Here is a 22,743-nt window from a genome sequence, read left to right on the forward strand (position 1 = left end):
AATATCAATGTTAACTGACAGCTGTTGATACAGGAAGACTTATGTGATCCAGGAGAGGGAACAGAGATTGTATTTCTATAAAACACCCCATATCGCCCCATATTGTAGATGTAAGACTGGCAGTACATATGCCAGCAACTGCCTTCTGGGAAATCACCTGTGGACTTGCTACCAAAGAGTCGAAATCTCCAAGGTTATAGGTAAGAGTAGGTGTGAATTAAACACAACTGAAATCACTTCGATTATAGCGAATACTAAAAGGTATTGCAAAAGAAAAACAAGATGTGCTGCAATCATCGTGAGAAGTCATTCCTTGGTGATGCAGCGTGAGATTTTAAAAGAACTCAGGTGCTTATAAGATTTTTCGGTGGGCTGTAATCATAACGATCTATTAGGCACTCGGCAGGGACCAATAAGGAAAAGTGAGTTGTAACAGGAGTGGCAATTGTGTGAGTGGACAGTGGTAAGAGTAATCAGGCTTGGGCAAGGGCAGATTTTGGAAAATACAGGCAGAGATTCTAAGTAAATTGTCTGTAAGTTTCTTTTCTCTGCTAGTACATAGCTAATCCGCTGAGAATGGGTCCAGAGTTAGTGGTATCTTCCTTGTGCGAGATATGGGAAATTTGGGAGATCTCCAGTCTCCATGATAACTATATCTGCACAAAGTGCATTGAGCTACAGCTCCTTGGAGTCTGTATAAGGGAACTGGAGCTGCAGCTGGATGACCTTCAGCTCATACAGGAAAATGAGGAGGTGATAGATAGGAGCTACAGGGAGGTAGTCAGCCCTAAGTTGCAGAAGGCAGGTGCCTGGGAGACTTGTCAAGATATGGAAATGAAATGGGCAGCCAGTATTCATTGGAATTTAGAAGAACAAGGAGTGACCTAATTGAAAGCTATCAAAAGCTGGAAGTGTCATGGTCTGGTCCGTGAAGTTCATGGTCTGGTTCATGGACTCCAGACTTCGGGTCTTCCGGCTGTCCCTCGTTTCAGTTGGGCTTAATCATAGGCACCTGATGCTTGTCTTGGGGCTGGGAATATAAGTGGCCCTGGGTTCGACTGTGGTGGCTGGTTTGTCTTGTCAGTATCCCGTCCTCATTTCTGTGGGGTTAGTCAGGCCATCTTTGCCATTACCCTGCAGTTGGATCGATCCCTTCCTGTCCTTGCCTCCATTGGGTAAGCCAGGCTGTCTTTGCTGTTACCCTGAGGCTGGACTGTTCCCTTCCCTTCCCCTTCCTTCTGGAGCCTTGCCTGCAATCTGTGTCTGGAGCCTTGCCTGCAACCTTGTCAAATTCAACCACTGGATTGAGACCGGAGTCTTGCCGTATCAAGATAAGGAACTGTCTATCGTTGAGTTGGAACTGTCTCTGTGTCCATGCCTTCGCTAGGTAGGTCAGGCCGTTTGCCGCTACCTAGTGTTGAGAACTGTCTCTGTGTCCACGCCTTCGCTAGGTAGGTCCGGTCGTTAGCTGGTACCTAGTGTTGGGAACTGTCTCTGTGTCCACACCTTCGCTAGATAGGTCTGGCTGTTTGCCGCTACCTACTGTTGGGAACCGTCTCGTGTTCAGCATTCTGTGTATGAGCCCCGGCCGTACGTCCTGTTCCCAAGGAGGGGTCCCGGCTCTGTGTTCCATGTTCCTGTCTCTCAAATCCAAAGCTCCATGTTCCCGTGCTTGAGACGAAGGCTCTGTGTTCTGTGTTCCTGTCGTCCCAAGTCCAAGGCTCGGCTGTTCCTGAGTACCAAGTCAAGGCTTCGTGTTCTCCTCCTGTCCATGTGCTTCATCCTGTACTGGAGTTCCCTTGTCTTGCCCAGGAGTCTCTCGTTCTGTCCTGTAGCCTTACCTAGTCCTGTCTCCCAAGACCCCATCATATCCTCGCCTAGTTCCGGGGTCCAAGCCCGAGTCAAGACCCAGGTTCTGGGTCTTTGTCCAGTCTCTGGCTCAGAGTCCAAGCCCAGGCTCCTAGTTCCCAGTTCCTTGTCCTGGTCCCACTTGCCTAGCCAATATCCTAGCCCAAATCTGTGTTCTTCTCCCAGCTCTCTAGTCAAGTCCTGTTCCTAGTACTTCAGTGTCTGTGTCTTGCATTTGGGCCCGCCACCAGCACCCCACTTATGACAGAAAGGCCTCGATAGAGTGGATGTGGAGAGGATGTTTCCTATGGTAGAAAAGTCTAAGACCTGAGGATACAGCTGCAGAATAGAGGGGCATCCTTTTAGAATGGAGATGAGAAGGAATTTCCTCAGCCAGTGAGTGGTGAATCTGTGGAATTCTTTGCCACTTGCAGCTGTATGTATATTTACAAGTCTTTATGTATATTTAAGGCAAAGGTTGATAGCTTCTTGATTGGTCTGGGCCTGAAGAGATACAGGAGAAAGACAGGAGATCAGGGCTGAGAGGGAAAATGGATCAGCCATGATGAAATAGTAGACTAGACTCGATGGGTCAAATGGCCTATTTCTGCTCCTCTATATTATGGTCTGAAATACTTATGGTCTGACATTCTCATATTCCTGGCATTCTGCTAGTGTCTTCACAGAGAAGACTAATAGAAAAAACATATTAGGTTCATCTGCCATTTCTTTGTCTCTCATTACTACCCCTCTAGCATCATTTTCTAGCAGTCCAATATCCACTTTTGTCTCTCTTTTACTCTTTATACATCTTAAAATTTGTTTTTGATTCTCCTTTTATATTATTGGCAAGCTTACATTTGCATTCCATATTTACCTTCTTAATGACTTTTTAGTTGCCTTCTATTGATTTTTTTAAACTTTCCCAGTCGTCTACCTTCCCACTACTTTTTGCACTATTATATGCCCTCTCCTTGGCTTTTATGTTGGCTTTGACTTCCATTGTTAGCTATGGTTGTGTCATTTGCCTTTAAAATAATTCTTCCTCTTTGGGATGTACAGTATATATCCTGTGCCTTTTGAATTGCTTCCAGAAATTCCAGCTATTGCTGCTCTGCTGTCATCCCTGCCAGTGTTCTTTTCCAATCAATTCTGGCCAACTCCTCTCTCATGCCTCTGTAATTCCCTTTATTCCACTGTGACACTGAGACATCTGACCTTAGCTTCTCCTTTTCAAATTGCATGGTGATTTCGATCATTTTACCCTAAGGTTTCTTTTACCTTAAACTCTCTAATTATTTCAGATTTATTGCACAACACTCAATCCAGAATAGCTGATCCCCCAAGCGGGCTCAACCACGAGCCTCTCTAAAAAGCCATCTGGTTGGCATTCCAGAAATACCCCTTCCTGGATTCCTGCACCAACCTGATTTTCATAGTCATAGTCATACTTTATTGATCCTGGGGGAAATTGGTTTTCGTTACAGTTGCACCATAAATAATAAATAGTAATAGTAATACTACTATTAGTAAGTAGTAAATAGTAATAGTCATGGAAATAATAAATAGTAATAGAAAAATAGTAATAAATAGTTAAATAGTAATATGTAAATTATGCCAGTAAATTATGAAATAAGTCCAGGACCAGCCTATCGGCTCAGGGTGTCTGACCGTCCCAGGGAGGAGTTGTAAAGTTTGATGGCCACAGGCAGGAATGACTTCCTATGACGCTCTGTGTTGCATCTCGGTGGAATGAGGCTCTGGCTGAATGTACTCCTGTGCCCAACCAGTACATTATGTAGTGGATGGGAGACATTGACCAAGATGGCATGCAACTTAGACAGCATCCTCTTTTCAGACACCACCGTGAGAGAGTCCAGTTCCATCCCCACAACATCACTGGCCTTACGAATGAGTTTGTTGACTCTGTTGGTGTCTGCTACCCTCAGCCTGCTGCCCCAGCACACAACAGCAAACATGATCGCACTGGCCACCACAGACTCGTAGAACATCCTCAGCATCGTCCGGCAGATGTTAAAGGACCTCAGTCTCCTCAGAAAATAGAGATGGCTCTGACCCTTCTTGTAGACAGCCTCAGTGTTCTTAGACCAGTCCAGTTTATTGTCAATTTGTATCCCCAGATATTTGTAATCCTCCACCATGTCCACACTGACCCCCTGGATGGAAATAGGGGTCACTGGTACCTTAGCTCTCCTCAGGTCTACCACCAGCTCCTTAGTCTTTTTCACATTTTCCCAACCTACCTGCATATTGAAATCCCCCATGACTATTGTAACATTGCCCTTTTGGCATGCATTTTCTATCTCCCATTGTAACATGTAGGCCACATCCTTACCACCATTTAGGGAGCCTGTATACAACTCCCATCAGGGTGTTTTTACCCTTGCAGTTCCTTAGCTCTATCCACAATGATTCATCACCTTCTGAATCTATGTCACCTCTCTAATGATATAATTTCATTTTTCCAAGAGACACCTGACCCTCTCTGCCTTCCTGCCATTCCTTTCAATGCAATGTGTATCCTTGGACATTAAGCTCCCAGTTATAATCTTGTTTCAGCCATGATTCAGTGATGCCTACATCATACTTGCCAATCTGTAACTCTGCTACAATTCCATCTACCTTATTCCATAAACCGCTCACATTCAAATATAACACCTTTAGCCCTGTATTTTGGCATTCTTCTGTGATTTTGCCTGCTTTTTACATTGCAACTCATCCTGCAGACTGCAATTTTGCCCTATCATCAACCTCTGCTTGTTAGGAGTCTCACTGCACATTGCCACTGTTTGTTAACCAAGTACCTCATCTTCAGTACTATCACTTTGATTCCCATCCCCCTGCCAAATTAGTTTAAACCCACCTGAATAACTCCAGCCTTCCTGCCCACAAGGATATTAGATCCCTTTGGGTTCAGGTGTAACCCATCTCTTTTATACAGGTCATACCTTCCTCAGAAGAGATCCCAGTGATCCATAAATCTGAAACCCTGCCCCCTGTACCAGTTCCTCAGCCACACATTCACCTTCCAAACCATTCTATTCTTACCCTCACTGGCACTTGGCACAATCTGCAATCCAGAGATTGCTACCCTGAAGGTCCTGTTTCTCAGCTTTCTACCTAGCTCCCTAAAATCTCTCTTCAGGATCTCCTCACCTTTTCTACCCAAGTCATTGGTGCCAGTATGTACCAAGAGTTCTGGCTGCTCACCATCACTCTTGAGATTGCCATGGATACGATCCAAGACATCCCTGATCCTGGCACCTGGGAGGGAACAGATCATCCAGGTGTCTCTCTCATGCCCATAGAACCCCGTCTCTATTCCTCTGACTATGGAATCTCCTATCAGCTCTGAAGTTCTCTTCACCTCTCTGCTCTTCTGAGCCACAGCACCAGACTCAGTGTCAGAGATCTGGTCCTTGCAGCTCCCCCAGTAGATCATCCCCCTCAATAGTATCTAAAGTTATATCCTCAGTACTGAGGGGAATGGCCTCGGAGGTGCTCTGCACTGGCTATGCATTTCCCCTCCTTCTCCTGACAGTCACCCAGTTACCGGTCTCCTACTATCTACCTCCCTGTAGCTCCAGTATATCACCTACTCATTCTCCCGTATGAATCAAAGGTCATCAAGCTGCAGCTCCAGTTCCTTAATGCATTCTCTCATGAGCTGCAGCTACTGCACCTGGTGCAGGTGTGTTTACCTGGGAGAGCAGAGTTCTCCCAGACTTCCCACAACCTACACACAGTACAAAACACTGCCCTGGAGCCATTCTCAGTATACCATGCACTAATAGATGAGGAATGAACAAATGAAGAAGGAGAGGAAGAGAAAAAGTAACTTACAAGTCAATCTGGCTCACCCAAGCCTGACCTCGCCTAAGGCTGATAAGCCAAAGCCATTCTAAAGGCAAGAACACTCACAAGAATGGCCACTCCACTTGCACTTGAATTATTCTTATTGGCCCTTCATAATTAATCCTTCTTGCTAATTGGTTGCACATCAACTCAGAGAAACTACCGTGAAACTCTGCCTTCAAAACCTCGATCGCCTTCCTAATGAAAAAGTAGCTCTTTTTACGCACCCCTGGTGTGGATTGTCCAACTCAGAAAACAGGCTCGAAGCTCTGCTTTTTAAATCTGGAACATGGACTTGACTGAAAGGTAGCTCATTTTACCAATGTCTCTTGCTGATTGGTCACTCCTAAAATCAGAAAAACTGCCATGAATCTCTGCCTTCAAAATCCCAATCACTTTCCTGATTAAAAATAAATTCTTTTTACGCACCCCTGGTGTGGGTGTTTCAACTCACAGCATAAGTGAGTGTCAGGGGGCATATGTGAGTGTCATTGCTATTACTAAGGTTAAGATTCTTGGAAAGCTGAAAAGTCTGAAGGTAGATAAGTCACTTGGACCAGATGGACCAGGTTTCTGAAAGATGCAGCTGAAGAGATTGTGGAGGCATTAGTAATGTTCCGACAAGAATCACTAGATTCTGGAATGGATCTTGAGTGTGACAGCATTGCAAATGTCATTCCAAGGGAGGGAGGCAGAAGAAATGAAATTATACGCCAGTTAGCCTAACTTCAGTAGTGGAAATATGTTGGAGTCTATTATTAAGGATGATGTTTCAGGAACTTGAAGGCACATGACAAAATAGGCCAAAGTCAGCATGGCCTCCTTTGGGTGAAATCTTGCCTGACAAATCCCTTGGCATTCTTTGATGAAATAACAGTCAGGATAGAGAAAGGAGAGTCAGTGGATGTTGTTAATTTGGCTTTGCAGAAGGCTTTGGACAAGGTGCCACACATATGGCTGCTGAACAAGATTGGAACCCATTATCTTACAGGACAGACACCAGCAAGGATAGAAGATGGTTGACTGGCAGGAGGCAAAGAGCCTGAATAATGGGAGCTTATTCTGGTTGACTGCCAGTGACTTGTTGTGTGCCACAGGGGTCTGTGTTGGGACTGCTTCTTTTCACATTGTATATCAATGATTTGGTTGAAGGAATTGATGGCTTTGTGGCCAATTTTACAGACAATGCAAAGATAGTTGGAGGGGCTGGTAGTGTTGAGGAAGCAGGGAGGCAGGCTGCAGCCCCATTCTGAGGACTGAAATATGAACAGAACCATACAATTCCCCTCCCAAGGCATGAACCAAATTAGTGTAGTGTGGGTTACCATGTAACAGCTTGCCCCATGACTATCTGGCGCATCATTTAATAAATAATGCGATTGAGCGCGTCCTACGTTGGTGCCGGAATGTGAGTTGACACTTGTGAGCCGCCCCCAGATACCGTAAGCTGTGTTGGTTGTTAATGCAATGGATGCATTTTACTGAATGTTTTAAGAATATGCGATAAATAAATAAATATGAATCAGTATCAGAAGCTGAATATTTCTCTCCATTTAAGTCTTTGCCTTAAAGTGAGACCCTTACCTGTCTTGTGTCCAGTACATTGAGAATGATGGAAGTGATGAAACAGCAGATGGTGTTGGCCAGCATGAAGATCATCATCCACTGCCAGCGCCACACTGGGATCTTTGGATCACTGCAGGTCAAACACCGAGACTTACTTGTGGAGAACGGAGCAAAGGAAAAACTGTTCCCTTTGAAAATACTTTGAAAATGCATGTGGTGAAAGAGACAGTAATCAGCATTCAGGGTGACTGGACAACATGTCAAAACATTTATCTTCATTTCAGAAAAACCAGGTCATGGACTCAACAAAACCATTTTCCTGAATTCCATACTGATTTTCCTATTTGGAAATAAGAAAACATTTTTAAAATGTTAAAAAATGAAACTTTCAGCCTTCTTTATTTTCCACCCTCACTGTTCCCCAACAGAAGACCACAGCTCTGTACTATGTTCTCTTCTTGGCTTATTAATCTTCAAACCCCCCCTCCATACCAAACCCTCACTTTCCAGATCCTCACACTTGCATATTCTCTCATTCTACCCACTAAGACCCAAAATGGGCCATTTCCAGAGATTCTTCTGACATCTCACTCAGTCAGAGATCTCTATCCAATTGGCAGTCCTTTTAGCCTGCAAAACCTTGGGGAAATTGGACCGTAAAAATGAATACCACCTACTGATTCACAGGTCAGGAAAATGAACTGCCACTGTTGGCTTCATAGATCAAAGGGCTTTACCTGCCCCTCTATTAATGCAGATGAGATCAAAAGGTTGGCAGTTCCGTAATCCAAATCTGTAGAACATTCAATCTAAACCTTTATTCTGCTTCATAATAAGTTTTTGTTTCTTTGTTTTAGGTGATAGAAGAATGGAGGATATGTAGAAGGGAAGGGTTAGATTCATCTCAGAGTAGGTTAAATGTTGTTGTTGTTCGTCCATTGTTGACGTTGATGAGGACCTCGACACCATAATGATGCTGTTGAGACTAGCGCGTGATTTGGATTTAAGTGAGGGAGAGTTGCGCAGCGTCAGCCTCACTCTCTCTTCCCAATTCCCATCTGGATCCAGTGGCAAGACAGAGTCGAGACGGCTGGAGATGGGACTAGGCGCAGTGGATGACCAGGACGTTTTCTGTGTCTTGTCCTGCTCTACACGTTCCATGACGCTTGCAGAGACCGCCTTCTTGACCGTTGGACCTTCCATTGGTCTCGTCCGCTCAATCCGCCGGAGTCTGTCTTCACATGCTGGGATAGACAACTCCCTATCTCACCGAGGGTTTGAGACCCGTCGGCTAGCCTCACCTGGTTTAGCCAGCTTGTCGAAGCCGTTGCCCGGGGTGTGGCCGCTGTCGCATGCAAACAGCTATGGGGAGCCACAGGTGAGAGCTGAGTGCCAGGTGGGGACCAAAGGTGGACTAACCACCCTGAAGTTTAGTTTAGGTTAAATACCGACAACATCATGGGGTGAAGAGCTTGTACTGTGCTGTACTGTTATGTGTTCTAATACAATCCTCAGGTAAGATTGATTAAAAATAAATCAGTATATGATGGCAGAAATGGAAATGACTATTTAAAGCATTTCACATGCCCTTTTGGTGAACATCTTGGAGATGGGTCTTTTTTTAAACATTTTTAAACTGCTTGGTGGAATACTCCAGTAACATTGCTGGCTCCTGAAACAGGTGAAGGAAACATTGAAGGAATGTGGAAGTCATTCAAATTAGTTTGCTAAAACTATCCTGCAGCAATGAAATTAGAGTAGGCAATAGGATAAGACCATCAAACTTAATGCAAAAGGGCAGAAGTTTGTGAAGTTTATTCTAATTGGTCAGATTGGGTTAAAGAGTGGATATATACAAGTACTTGCCAACTGCATAAAAACATCGTCTTCAAGAGGCACGCATTTAACAAGATAAGGCAGGAAGTGAGTAAATCATGTTACTAGTGTAGAACTGGGTAGTGAAAACTCTCCAAAGTATATTAATCGCCTGCAATTACAACAGAAGTAATCAGAGAGACAGACTTGTATGGAATAGGAAATTCAAGGAAGTCAGAAAGATTGTTACAGAAACATAATGTGCCCTTGGAGAAAACAGATGAAATTTCTCATGTAAGAGAGAGTATGCAGTTCAACTTAACAGTAAATAACCACTAAACAGAATACCTGCAAGATAAACCCATAAAAAGTTTTACGGATGACAGAATCTTTCAGCTAAGCAAAAATAAACCATGAGGGTACAAGAGTGGCAGGAATCACAAGTTGCACAGGAGAGAATTATGTTCACCTCAGTAAATCATGTAACAAGTGCAGAGAGAAGAAACATTTTGCAAAGAAATACCACAGAAACAAAAACACTTGCACACAGACAACCAGAGCAGTTGATAAGGAACCTGGAACAGTTGATTTTCTTGTCAGTGTTGTCAATGCTTTTGGATGGTGAAAGATGTCTTACACTTAGTGTTAGCAAATTGTAATGATCATCAAAAACATTGGACTCAGGCATGGTGCCAGAGGAGTGGAAAATTGCAAACGTCATTCCATTCTTTTAGAAACAAGGCAGACAGCAGAAAGGAAATTATAGACCAGTTAGCCTGACTTCCGTGGTTGGGAAGATGTTAGAGTCAATTGTTAAGGATAAGGTTATGGAGTACTTGGTGACACAGGACAAGATAGGACATAGTCAGCATGGTTTCCGTGAGGGAAAATCTTGCCTGATGAACCTGTTGGAATGCTTTGAGGTGATTAAAAGCAGGATTCATAAAGAGGATGCAGTGGATGTTGTATATCTGAATTTCAGAAAGCCACACATGAGGCTGCTTACCAAGTTAAGAGACTGTTTTACAGGAAACACAGGAGACCTGTGTAATTCCATTTCAATTACACAAAAAAAGCAAATAAAGGTTTAATTTCGTACACATTAGAACCACTTCAGCTTGAGGTTGAAGAGTACAGTGCGGCCACTCTGGGTCATTGATTTTATTCAAAATTGCAATGTAAATATTTCCTGCAGGATACCCCCAAAGCCGTTGGTAACTTGACCGTGTTCAGGGAGTAACTGAACTGTACAGCCATACAGTATACACTTCATGGCTTGATCACTGGTCTTTGTGAATGATATTACAATTGCTGTTGGGGAACCCAGGATACAAAGGAGAAGGGAGAGAGACAAATCACAGGGTATTTCTTTGTTCAGTATTCATTGCTCAGATGACTCAGGTACATAAACAAGAGAAAATCTGCAGATTCTGGAAATCCAAAGCAACACACACAAAATGCTGGAGGAACTCAGCAGGTCAGGCAGCATCTATGGAAAAGAGCAAATAGTCGATGTTTCGGGTTGAGGCCCTTCATCAGGACTGGAAAAAAGGATGAGACATCAGAATAGGAAGGTGTAGGGAGGGGAGGATGAAGTCCAAGGTAATAGGTGATTGGTGAAATTGGGAGATGGGGAGCGGTGAAATACAGAGCTGGGACATTGATTGGTAAAAGAGATAAAGGCCTGGAGAAGGGGGAGTCTGATAGGAGAGGACAGGAGACCATGGAAGAAAGGGAAGGGGGAGGAGCAGCAGAGGGAGGTGATGGGCAAGTAGGGAAATAAGATGAAAGAGGGAAATAGGAATGGGGAATGGTAAAGAAAAGGGGGAGCAATTATTGGAAGTTTAAAACATTGATGTTCATGCTATCAGGTTGGAGGCTACCTAGATGGAATATAAGGTATTGCTCCTCCAACTTGAGTGTGGCCTCTTCACAACAGTAGAGGAGGCCATGGACTCAGATTGATACCATAGTTGAACAACTCAAATGCTATTCACTATCAAAGCACTAGTTTGAGGAATCATTCATGTTCAGGACATGGGAAAGTGAACAGGACACATGGAAAAGAGGTCCACCACAAAGATCCAGTTAATGTTAAGTTTAGGGACCTGAAGGTTTTCTGACTCAAACAGTTATAGTTCGCATTCTGTCACAGCTATCGTTTTCAATTTAGTCTTCCTATCAGAAAACTACATCTAAGTGTATCAAGCAGTCTGGGTCTAGTATAGAATAAAAAAGCTTACCTGAATTTGGTTCCAAGTATCTGTCCTACAATCAAGTTGCAAAGACCAACACCAATCATTTGCACTGATGTAGCGATTCCTAAAGCCGTTCCAAGGTTTGCTAAAGGAACCACTAAAATGATGGAGGGCCACAGACTTGCCTGTGGAAATAATCAGAATTTACTGATAAAAATAGCAATTTAGTACCTAAAATCAGAAAATGACTGCAAAGGTATTATCACAATATGCTCTTGCTGGGTTGACAATGAGTTTGCTGCATAAACTACTACAATATATTTAAAGTGTATTTTAAATACATTTGTAATTTGTAATGATGAATGCTTTGGTGGATTGGTATTGGTACTGGATTAGTATATTATTCTCACATGTAGCTGATAAGGTGTTCTGCATACTGTTTACACAGATCAAGTCATTACACAGTGCATTGAGCTAGAATAAGATAAAATATTAACAATGCAGAATAAAGTATAAAAGTTACTGAGAAACTGCAGCGTGGGTAAATAATAAAGTGCACAATTATAACGAGGTAGATTGTGAGTCCAAGAGTCTATCCTGTCATACAAGAGGTCTGTTCAACAGTCTGATAACAGTCAGGTAGAACCTGTCCTTGAGCCCATGGTATGAGCTTTCAGGCTTTTGGATCTTCTGTCTGACGGGAGAGGGGAGAAAAGAATGTCTGGAGTGGGTGTGTAGATAGTGACAGAATTTAATGAGAGCTACTTGTCAGTGGAGAGAAAATAAAAATAACATCTTACAGCAGCAAATGAATAGGTGACTCCCAGCCATATCATTGAAACCAATGGTGGTACGAAGGTGAATGCCAAAAGTGCGAAAACAGGGACTGTCAACACAGCACACAGCGAGACAAACATTCCTCTTAATCCTATGTAATCCTGAAAAAGAATTTTTAAACATTTAATTGATTAATTTGTACATGAATATAATACATTAGAACAGTTGGGAGAAGTGCTGATTGTTGGTGACTGGGAGGGTGTGAAGCCTAGTTCAGGCAGTATAGCAAACCACACAAATAATTACTGAAAATCCTTACTTCTTTTTAGTTATAGACTGGTAAACTAATCTCCCTTAGCATGTTTTGTATCCTGTCTTAGTTTTTAGTGTTTACCATAGTACATATTTAATATATTTGTTGATGTTTCTTCTTTCTTACGCTGGAAACACGTCTCACAGAGTCTGTGGCTATCACATGGCCAGATCTGGAATATGTCATGGCTATAGGTTAGAGTTCTCCAAGTCTGCTACTTTGGGCTTGTTTCAATAAAGAAATGCTGGAGAGGGTCATACCAGGTGGGGAACTGACAAAATCAACGGTGGATTCTTTACTTTCAGTTTTACTTTCAGTCAGTAAGTTCAACTGTAATCATTTCAAAGTACTTTAATAAAAAGAACAAAAGGTAAAGTTACAGTGGTGTGCAAAAGTTTGGGCACCCCGGTCAAAATTTCTGTTACTGTGAATAACTAAGTGAGTAAAAGATGACCTGATTTCCAAAAGGCATAAAGTTAAAGATGACACAATTCTTTAATATTTTAAAGCAAGATTACTTTTTTACTTCCATCTTTTACAGTTTCAAAATAACAAAAAAGGAAAAAGGCCCGAAGCAAAAGTTTGGGTACTCTGCATGGTCAGTACTTAGTAACACCCCCTTTGGCAAGTGTCACAGCTTGTAAATGCTTTCTGTAGCCAGCTAAGGGTCTTTCAATACCTTTCTGGGGGATTTTTGCCCAATCTTCCTTGCAAAAGGCTTCTAGTTCTGTGAGATTCTTGGGCTATCTTGCATGCACTGCTCTTTTGAGGTCTATCCACAGATTTTCAATGATGTTTATTTCAGGGGACTGTGACCCCAAGGCAAAACCTTCAGCCTGCGCCTCTTGAGGTAGTCCATTGTGGATTTTGAGGTGTGTTTAGGATCATTATCCTGTTGTAGAAGCCATCCTCTTTTCACCTTCGGCTTTTTACAGACGGTGTGATGTTTGCTTCCAAAATTCGCTGTTACTTAACTGAATTCATTCTTCCCTCTACCAGTGAAATGTTCCCCATGCTACTGGCTGCAGCACAAGCTGAAAGCATGATCCACCCCTGTGCTTAACAGTTGGAGAGGTATTCTTTTCATACAATTCTTCACCCTTTTTTCTCCAAACATACCTTTTCTCATTACGGCCAGAAAGTTCTATTTTAATTCCATCAGTCCACAGGACCTGTTTCCAAAATGCATCAGGCTTGTTTAGATGTTCCTTTGCAAACTCCTGATGCTGAATTTTGTGGTGAGGACGCAGGAAAGGTTTGCTTCTGATGACTCTTCCATGTAGGTCATATTTGTGCAGGTGTCGCTGCACAGTAGAACAGTGCACCACCACTCCAGAGTCTGCTAAATCTTCCTGAAGATCTTTTGCTTTGATTTGCCTTTCTAGAATTCCTCCAAGCAGTTCTCTTGGAAAGTTTTCTTGGTCTTCCAGACCTCAACTTGAACTCCATCATTCCTGTAAATTGTCATTTCTTAATTGCATTATGAACTGAGGAAACGGCTACCTGAAAACACTTTCCTATCTTCTTATAGTCTTCTCCTGCTTTGTGGGCATCATTTATTTTAATTTTCAGAGTGCTAGGCAGCTGCTTAGAGGAGCCCATGGCTGCTGATTGTTGGGACAAGCTTTGAGGAGCCAGGGTATTTATAAAGCTTTGAAATTTGCATCACCTGGCCTTTCCTTACAATGACTGTGAACAAGCCATAGCCCTAACAAGCTAATTCTGGTCTGAGACCTTGGTAAAAGTTATCTGAGAGCTCAAATCTCTTGGGGTGACCAAACTTTTGCATGGTGCTCCTTTCCTTTTTCTCACTGTAAAATTGTACAAAACAAAAATAATACACTAATCTTGCTTAAGATGTTGAAAAGAATGTTTCATCTTTAACGTTATGACTTTTGGAGATCAGTCCATCTTCTACTCACTTAACTATTCACAGTAACAGAAATTTTGACCAGGGGTGCCCAAACTTTCGCATGCCACTGTAATAGTACAGGCAAGTGTGAAGCCAGTAGTTTCATGGGCCTGAACTGAGATAATGCTCATTGCATTCTAGACATGGTATGGTATTAACAAGAAAGTGAAGAAAGTCCGTTCTCTATAAGTAAACAATGATAATAGTGGATTGAATGTGATAAGCAATGATAATGAATAAATATGTAAACCAAATTTGTATTACTCAGCAAATAATCACAAAATTATTTGATGGTATGGGAACAGGAAATATTGTTAGAGGGACATGGGATGTAACTTGGATTCTTCTGCTATCTGTTTGCTTCATACTTTACTGAAACCCACACTTTACAGTTCAGCCTGAGCTCAATACAATTACTGTCTATGAAAAGGATGTCTGACATTCCTGCTGATCACAACCTACCTTGCAGTTAGAATAGGGGTTCCCGACCTGGGGTCCATAGACTCTTTGCTCAATGATATTGGTCTATTATGGTTGGGAACTCCCGAGTTAGAACAAAGCAGATGATACTCACAAACAGCATTCCGGCTATGGGTAGTAGAAGCATCGAGGTATTGAACACAGCACCAGTGATGTAGGAAGCTTCCTGAAGACTGTACCTAGAATACTTATCCTGAATGAACTTACTGAAAAATAAATGCCAAGATATAAGAGATATAATTCAAATAGTCACCTGCATCTAGTTTTCTCATTACATGAGTAATCCTGGAGACTGTTGCAAAGAATTAATCAGCAATTCAAACTTACAGCAGTGTGCGATAAGGACTATCATATAAAAGACAAAGTGTCAACTATGAGTGGAAAATCACTGCTGTACTATTGTAGACCATCTCGATTTATAAAAATAAAGAGACCCTACAGTAGGTGTTAAAGAGAAACTTGCAATGATTCTTTTTCAATTAAATAGCAAGATCAGACCATTCAGAAGATGGTATAAACACTTTGGATGTTTAATACATTGAACTCTACTCACGTGGCATCAGCAATAAATGGAAGGAATCCATTATAGAAGAACATGAGGGTAAGAACCAGCAGCCAGTAGCGGAGAGACAAATGACAAATATCCTTTAGCCTCTGGGGAGAAGGAACAAAAAGGTCAGACAAGACCCTGTGGGGGAGCTGTAGTTAGATCCCACTCAGGCTAAATAATGTAAATAGATCTTCTAGTACACATCTTCCAGAGGTCTACTTTGAGGACCAATGATTACTCACCAAAATAGTTGATTACTAAAGATATTTGTTCCATATTCAAAAGAAATATTTTTTTCCAAAGTTAAATCCCAAGCCAGTGATTCTACCCACCACTTTTTTGGATTCCTGCTGGAGGACAACGTCAAGTCCCAGCTGCTTTGCACCATTTCTATCCAGGATGCCAACGATGATGGCTGAGACAAAGCCAAGAACACACAGCAAGGTTCCTGAGAAAATGAACAAGATATCCACACTACTGCCAAAAATACACCACAACAGATAGACACAAGAGCTGTCCCCCCCCACCCCCCGATACATAATTTGGCGATGAGGTCTGGAGTTCAGGGTCCTCTCATTGGCAAATCCTGAGATCAATATGAAAGATTGAAGCCTGAAGGTCGATTGGAAGTCCAGAAGTTGAAACCTGATGGTCGATGCCCTGGATCTACAAGTTTTGAATCTACTGGGGAATGAGAACCCCTCGTCCACGAATCTGCCTGAGGACGAGCAGCCTGTTCTGGGGTTGGAGGACTGTCTGTGTGGGTGTGTGGGAGGACAGAAAGGGCCTTGTTTTACAGTTGTTTTGTTATTGTTGTCTTCTGTTTTGTTGTATTCTCTGTTGTTCTGCTGAATGTTGTGGGCATGCTATGTTGACGCCGGATATGTGTGGTGACACTTGCGAGCTGTCCCCAGCACTGGTTGTTAATGGAAATGACACACTTCAGTTCATGTTTCAATCTACTGTAGATGATATAAATTAATGAATCTGAACCACTGACCTCATTCTAAAATCACAAGGTGATCTAACTGGGAATTCTTTTAGCACCTAGAGATTCAAGAAAATCAATATCAAAGTTAATTGGGAAATAACACTGTAACACTACCCTTTCCATAAAGCCTGTTGATTACTGGGCAGCGTGGAGGACTAAATCCGCCAATTAGATCCTAGCCTAGTCACAGGACAATTATGATGTGTAATTAACCTACAAACTGGTACATCTTTGGGCTGTGGGAGGAAATCCATTTGGAGAAAGTGCAAACTCCATATAGGCAGCAGCGGGAATTGAACCTGGGTCACCCATACTGCAGAGTGTTTTACGCTACCATGCCATAGTGGCTGTGACACTTTCTTCCCTCTGTTACAGTGGAAAGCCCCGCAAATAGCATCAGGTCATGATTTATAATCTATTGACATCACTGACAAGATCAGTAATTGTTGTCAATTTCAATTGCCCTTGACATGGTGGTGTCGATATGCCTTCTGGAATCACTGTAGCTCATGTGATTATAGGTATTATCTGTGGTTCAGAGTGCTATTAGCAGTCAACCACATTGCATTGTGGTCTGAAGTCACACATAGACCATATAACAATTACAGCACGGAAACGGGCCATCTCAGCCCTTCTAGTCCGTGCTGAACGCTTACTCTCACCTAGTCCCACCAACCTGCACTCAGCCCATAGCCCTCCATTCCTTTCCTGTCCATATACCTATCCAATTTTTCTTTAAATTACATTATCAAACCTGCCTCTACCACTTCTACTGGAAGCTCGTTCCACACAGCCACCACTCTCTGAGTAAAGAGGTTCCCCCTCATGTTACCCCCTAACTCTCAACTCATGTCCTCTTGTTTGAATCTCCCCTACTCTCAATTGAAAAAGCCTATCCATGTCACCTCTATCTATCCCCCTCATAATTTTAAATACCTCTATCAAGTCCTCCCTCAACCTTCTACGCTCCAAAGAATAAAGACTTAACTTGTTCAACCTTTCTCTGTAACTCAGGTGCTGAAACCCGGGTAACATTTTAGTAAATCTTCTCTGTACTCTCTCTATTTTGTTGACATCTTTCCTATAATTCGGTGACCAGAACTGTACACAATACTCTAGGTTTGGCCTTACCAATGCCTTGTACAATTTTAACATTACATCCCAACTCCAATACTCAATGCTCTGATTTATAAAGGCCAGCATACCAAAAGCTTTCTTCGCCACCCTATCCACATGACCAGACCAGACCAGTTAAGTAGTTGCTGAGGGACATTAATGACTCAGATGGGGTTTTATTTCAATATGATGACTTAATTCTATTTTTGCCATTTTATTCCAAATAGCTTTAAATAAATTAATTCAATTAATATTGTAAAACTTGCTATGGTGAGATTTAAACTAAATTCTTTGCAACAATCGTGCAGAAGACGCAAGTTTCAAATCATCATGTTTGCAAAGCATTGAAAATTGTGGCATTAATTCAATTCATTTACTAGTTATGTCAGAATGAGATTTATACCGACATCCAATTTAACTATTTATCAGAAAATGACTCACGACATAGTTCTAGCATTATCTGGAAAGTTCAATTTGGTTGTTAAAACTAATTATGAGAATAACAAATTGCACTCATGTAGTGTCTGTAACCAGTGTTTAGTAATCTGATTTAATGTGGTGATAGGAGAGCACAAGACTGATTTCACTTTCTTTGCACAATTTTCAAGTCCATGCCTTCAAGTCCATCATATTCATCCGTACCTGCCCAAAGAGTCCACTGCAGCCCAAAATGTGCTTCAAAAGATGGGGTGAATAAAAAGTTGAAGACACTGCCAAGACGGGAGAAGGCAACTTTCAGCCCAAAGGCCAATGACAACTCCTTATCTTTGAACCAGAAAGCGATAATACAGTCCTGAACAACTGAAAGAGTGGAAAAGAAGAGAATGTGAGTGAGAAAAGGCACTGTTCAATTTAGAGCTAATGGATAAAGCTAGATTTATTATATCTGCAGAATTAGCACAAAAATTACCATTTAAAAATTATTGTATAGGTATGAATGTAGGTTTGGCCAGAAAAGCCCTGATCTATTGTCCTTAGAAGCCTGGTCATCTTGATTTTACTTTACTTTATTGTCACCAAACAATTGATACTAGAGTGTACAATTATCACAGCGATATTTGATTCTGCGCTTCGTGCTCCCTGGAATACAAATCAATAGTAAATATTTAAAATTTAAATTATAAATCATAAATAGAAAATAGAAAAGGGGAAGTAAGGAAGTGCAAAAGAAAACTGAGAGGCAGGTCCAGATATTTGGAGGGTACGGCCCAGATCCGGGTTAGGATCCGTTCAGCAGTCTGTCTTATCACAGTCGGAAAGAAGCTGTTCCCAAATCTGGCTGTATGAGTCTTCAAGCTCCTGAACCTTCTCCCGGAGGGAAGAGGGACGAAAAGTGTGTTGGCTGGGTGCGTCATGTCTCTATTATCCTGTTAGCACTGCTCCGACAGTGTGCGGTGTAAAGTGAACTTCTTCCTAGCTCCAAAACTCCAGCCATCTTCTGAAGGACAATTAAAGACGGGCAGTAAACCCTGGCCTTACCAGCAATGCTAATGCCCACTAAAATGTATGAGACAACATGTATCTAAGGGTACTTAAAGAGGTCCATCCTGTCATTATTTTTCCTTGAAGACCAGTGAAATCCCTAAAGACTGGAGATGGGTGAATGTTGTCCCAGAACGTCAGAAGGATGACCACACTTATCCTGGTAACTATAGACCAGTAAGCTTCATGTGTATTATAAGTAAGATGATGGAAACAATAATGAAACATAGACACAAAGAAACATAGAAAATAGGTGCAGGAGTAGGTCATTCGGACCTTTGAGCCGGCACCGCCATTCAGTATGATCATATCTGATCATCCAACTCAGAACCCTGTACCTGCCTTCTCTCCATACCCCCTGATCCCTTTAGCCACAAGGGCCATATCTAACTCCCTCTTAAATATAGCCAATGAACTGGTCTCAACTGTTTCCTGTGGCAAAGAATTCCACAGATTCACCACTCTCTGCGTGAAGAAGTTTTTCCTCATCTCGGTCCTAAAAGGCTTCCCCTTTATCCTCAAACTGTGACCCCTCATTCTGGACTTCCCCAACGTTGGAAACAATCTTCCTACATCTAGCCTGTCCAATCCCTTTTATATGTTTCAATAAGATCCCCCCTCAATCTTCTAAATTCCAGAGAGTATAAGCCTAGTCGATCCAGTCTTTCATCATATGAAAGTCTTGCCATCCCAGGAATCAATCTGGTGAACCTTCTTTCTACTGCCTCTATGGCAAGAATGTCTTTCCTCAGATTAGGGGACCAAAACTGCACACAATACTCCAGGTGTGGTCTCACCAAGGCCTTGTACAATTGCAATAGTACCTCCCTGCTCCTGTACTCAAATCCTCCTGCTATGAATGCCAGCATACCATTCGCCTTTTTCACCACCTGCTGTACCTGCATGCCCACTTTCAATGACTGGTGTACAATGACACCCAGGTCTCATTGCACCTCCCCTTTTCCTAATCGGCCACCATTCAGATAATAATCTGTTTTCCTGTTCTTGCCACCAAAGTGGATAACCTCACATTTATCCACATGAAGAATGAATTGGAAAAGCAGCTGATAAGAACAGGCAGCATGGGTTCGGAGAGGGGAAAATCATGTTTCACTAATATGCTGGAGTTCTCTGAAGAAGCAGCTAAAATTTATGATAGCAACAGAGCAGTTGGTATCATTCACGGACTTTTAGAAGGCTTTTAACAAGGCAGCTTTGGGCCTGTACTCACTGGAATTTAGAAGAATGTACGGGGGGGGGGGAATCTCATTGAAACCCTCCGAATGTTAAAGGGAGAGGGTATCCAGAACCAGAGGGCACAGCCTCTAAGTTGAGGGGTGACCTTTTAGAACAGAAGTTAGGTGGAACTTTCTTAGTGAGCGAGCAGTGAATCTGTGGAATGTTGTGCTACAGACTGCGGTGGAGGCCAAGTCCGTGGGTACATATAAAGCAGAAGTTGATCATTTCCTGATCAATCAGGGCATCAGGGGATATGGCGAGGAGGCAGGTGTATGAGGTTGAGTGGGATCTGGGATCAGGCATGATGGAAAGGCGGAGCAGCCTCGATGGGCTGAATGGCCTAATTCTGCTCCTGTGTCTCATGCTCTTATGGTACCCCACAACAGGTTAATAATCAAATTACAGGAGATTGGCATTCAGGGCAAGGTGTACAAATGGGTGCAGAATTGGCTCAAAATCAGAAATCATTTTCTCACCGAGAAGATGTTAATAGTGAGGTTCTGCAGCGATGAGTTTTGGGGCTGTTACTGTTTTTAATTTCCATTAATGGTTTGGATAAGCACATAACAAATAAACTAGTAAAGTTTACTGATGACGCAAAATTAGGGGGAGTGGCTGATAATATTCTGGCAGCAGAATCAATACAGTTAGATCTAAACAAATCCAGATGTGGGCAGATAAATGGCAGATGAAATTTAATGTAAGTAAATGTGAAGTATTACATATAGGAAGTAGAAATATTAGACATAAATATACAGTGGGGTTCTTGAGTTAGAAAGTGCACTGAATGAGAAGGATACGGGGCTCCTGGTAGACTCATCAATATCAACATCTAGACAATGTACAGAAGTGATTAGGAGGGCTAATGGAATGTTGGACGGTAGAATGCACTCAGTGGAGTTCAAGTCAAGAGATGTTCTTAAGCTGCATAATGCATTTGAGGGGCCACACCTTAAACACAGTGTACAGTTTTGGTTTCCATATCGTGCGAGGGATGTGAAGGCACTGGAGCGAGTCCAGAGAAGGGTGATGAGACTCATTCCAGGTCTGCAGCATAAGATAGATTGAAAGAATTAAATCTTTTTAGCCTAAGTAGATGTAGAATTGGAGGAGACATGATAGAAGTGTTACAAATCAGTAAGGGTATAAGTAGGTTGGATGACAGCTGCTACTTCAAAATTAATCCATCATCAAGGACACGGGGCCATAGGTGAAGACTGGTTAATGGAGATTTCAGACTAACATCAGGAAGCATTTCTTTACACAGTAAGTTGTGGAAACATGGAACAAACTATCTAGTTGTGTAGTTGAGAGTAGCACCTTAGAAACTCTCAAATCTAAACTCGATAGTTACTTCAATGCAATATTGGATAGGAATTTGGCAAGCTTTGTTGCACCAAATAGCCTGCTCTTGTCAAAAACTTTCTCATGTTCTTGGATAACTACAAGCATCCAAGCTCTCAATTTTTTCAAAAACTGATGTCACATTTTCATCCAGTCGTTTAGGAAGGAAGGGTAGAAATCAATTCAAAATAAAAGTAATTAAGATGCTGGACTGAATGAGTGAATAATTTTAACTCTTCAGAAAATCTGTACTAAGCTACTGACTATTCCTTGTCAGTCTGTTAACAACAGATTGAAACTGGTACTTACGATAGAATGACCCACTGCTTGCGCCAACGAGAAGTCGGCCAATGATCATCAATGGAAGTACGTAACTGGTGCCTTTGAAATGGGATCCTAAAGCAAAGGTAGCCGAGCCCAGCACAATAATAAAGTAGAACAAGATGACACCAACTACAGGGGAAAAGAAATAAGACTGTTCAATCAAAAGAACATCACAGAAGGTTTACTTCAATATTCAAGTTTCAAAAATTGAAAGTACGTTTACTCTCAAAGAATGGATACATTATATAACCTTGAGATTTGTTTGCTTCTAGGTAGCCAGAAACTTGAAAGAACCCAATTAACGAGAAAAAAAATAAAAGACCTACACCCAAATCACAAGAGAAAAGAAACAAAACAAAAATCATGCAAACAACTGTTAAAAGCTAGAGTCCATCAACACGTATTCCTGAACAACTAGTTTCTTCGGGAGATTATTTCATTCATTTACTACTTTTTAAAAAGCCTTTTCCTAAATCATTTTAAAAATGTTGGTGGACCCTTATCTTGAGCTCTGATCTAATTTGGAAAAAAATCATAATTTTGGTATCTATTTTGGTTGATGTTGTACACACTTAATTTATAGACTCTAAGAGTAAAAGATTTGGTCATCTTTTTGTTGTGCTTATCTTTACATATCATTTCACTGTTGTTATGCTTTTCTCCTTTCTCTCATAAGCATGCTAATACAGTTTATTCAAATTCAACATCAGTGAATAATTCATTTTTAAAATTTATTGATGGAGATACAGCACGGAAAGGGCCCTCCCGTCCCTTCGAGCGGCGCCGCCCAGCAATCGCCCAATTTAACCGAAGCCTAATCGCAGGACAATTTGCAATGACCAGCTAACCTACCAACGGGTCATCTTTGGACTGTGGGAGGAAACCGGAGCACCCAGAGGAAACCAATGCAGT

The 22,743-nt window shown here is 41.9% G+C and overlaps 1 protein-coding gene across 1 annotated transcript in view; it reads right to left on the bottom strand.

Annotated features, from left to right (window-relative positions):
* The window catches only part of mfsd1l (major facilitator superfamily domain containing 1-like), a 49,099-nt gene that overhangs the window by 914 nt on the left and 25,442 nt on the right, over positions 1-22,743 (bottom strand). The window contains 8 exon segments of the mRNA XM_072268885.1: positions 7,309-7,420; positions 11,349-11,488; positions 12,104-12,241; positions 14,880-14,991; positions 15,339-15,439; positions 15,668-15,783; positions 18,085-18,243; positions 21,817-21,960. Coding sequence (XP_072124986.1) covers positions 7,309-7,420; positions 11,349-11,488; positions 12,104-12,241; positions 14,880-14,991; positions 15,339-15,439; positions 15,668-15,783; positions 18,085-18,243; positions 21,817-21,960 — 1,022 coding nt within the window.

This window comes from Mobula birostris, chromosome 9, assembly GCF_030028105.1.
Source record: "Mobula birostris isolate sMobBir1 chromosome 9, sMobBir1.hap1, whole genome shotgun sequence".
Taxonomy (NCBI): Eukaryota; Metazoa; Chordata; class Chondrichthyes; order Myliobatiformes; family Myliobatidae; genus Mobula; species Mobula birostris.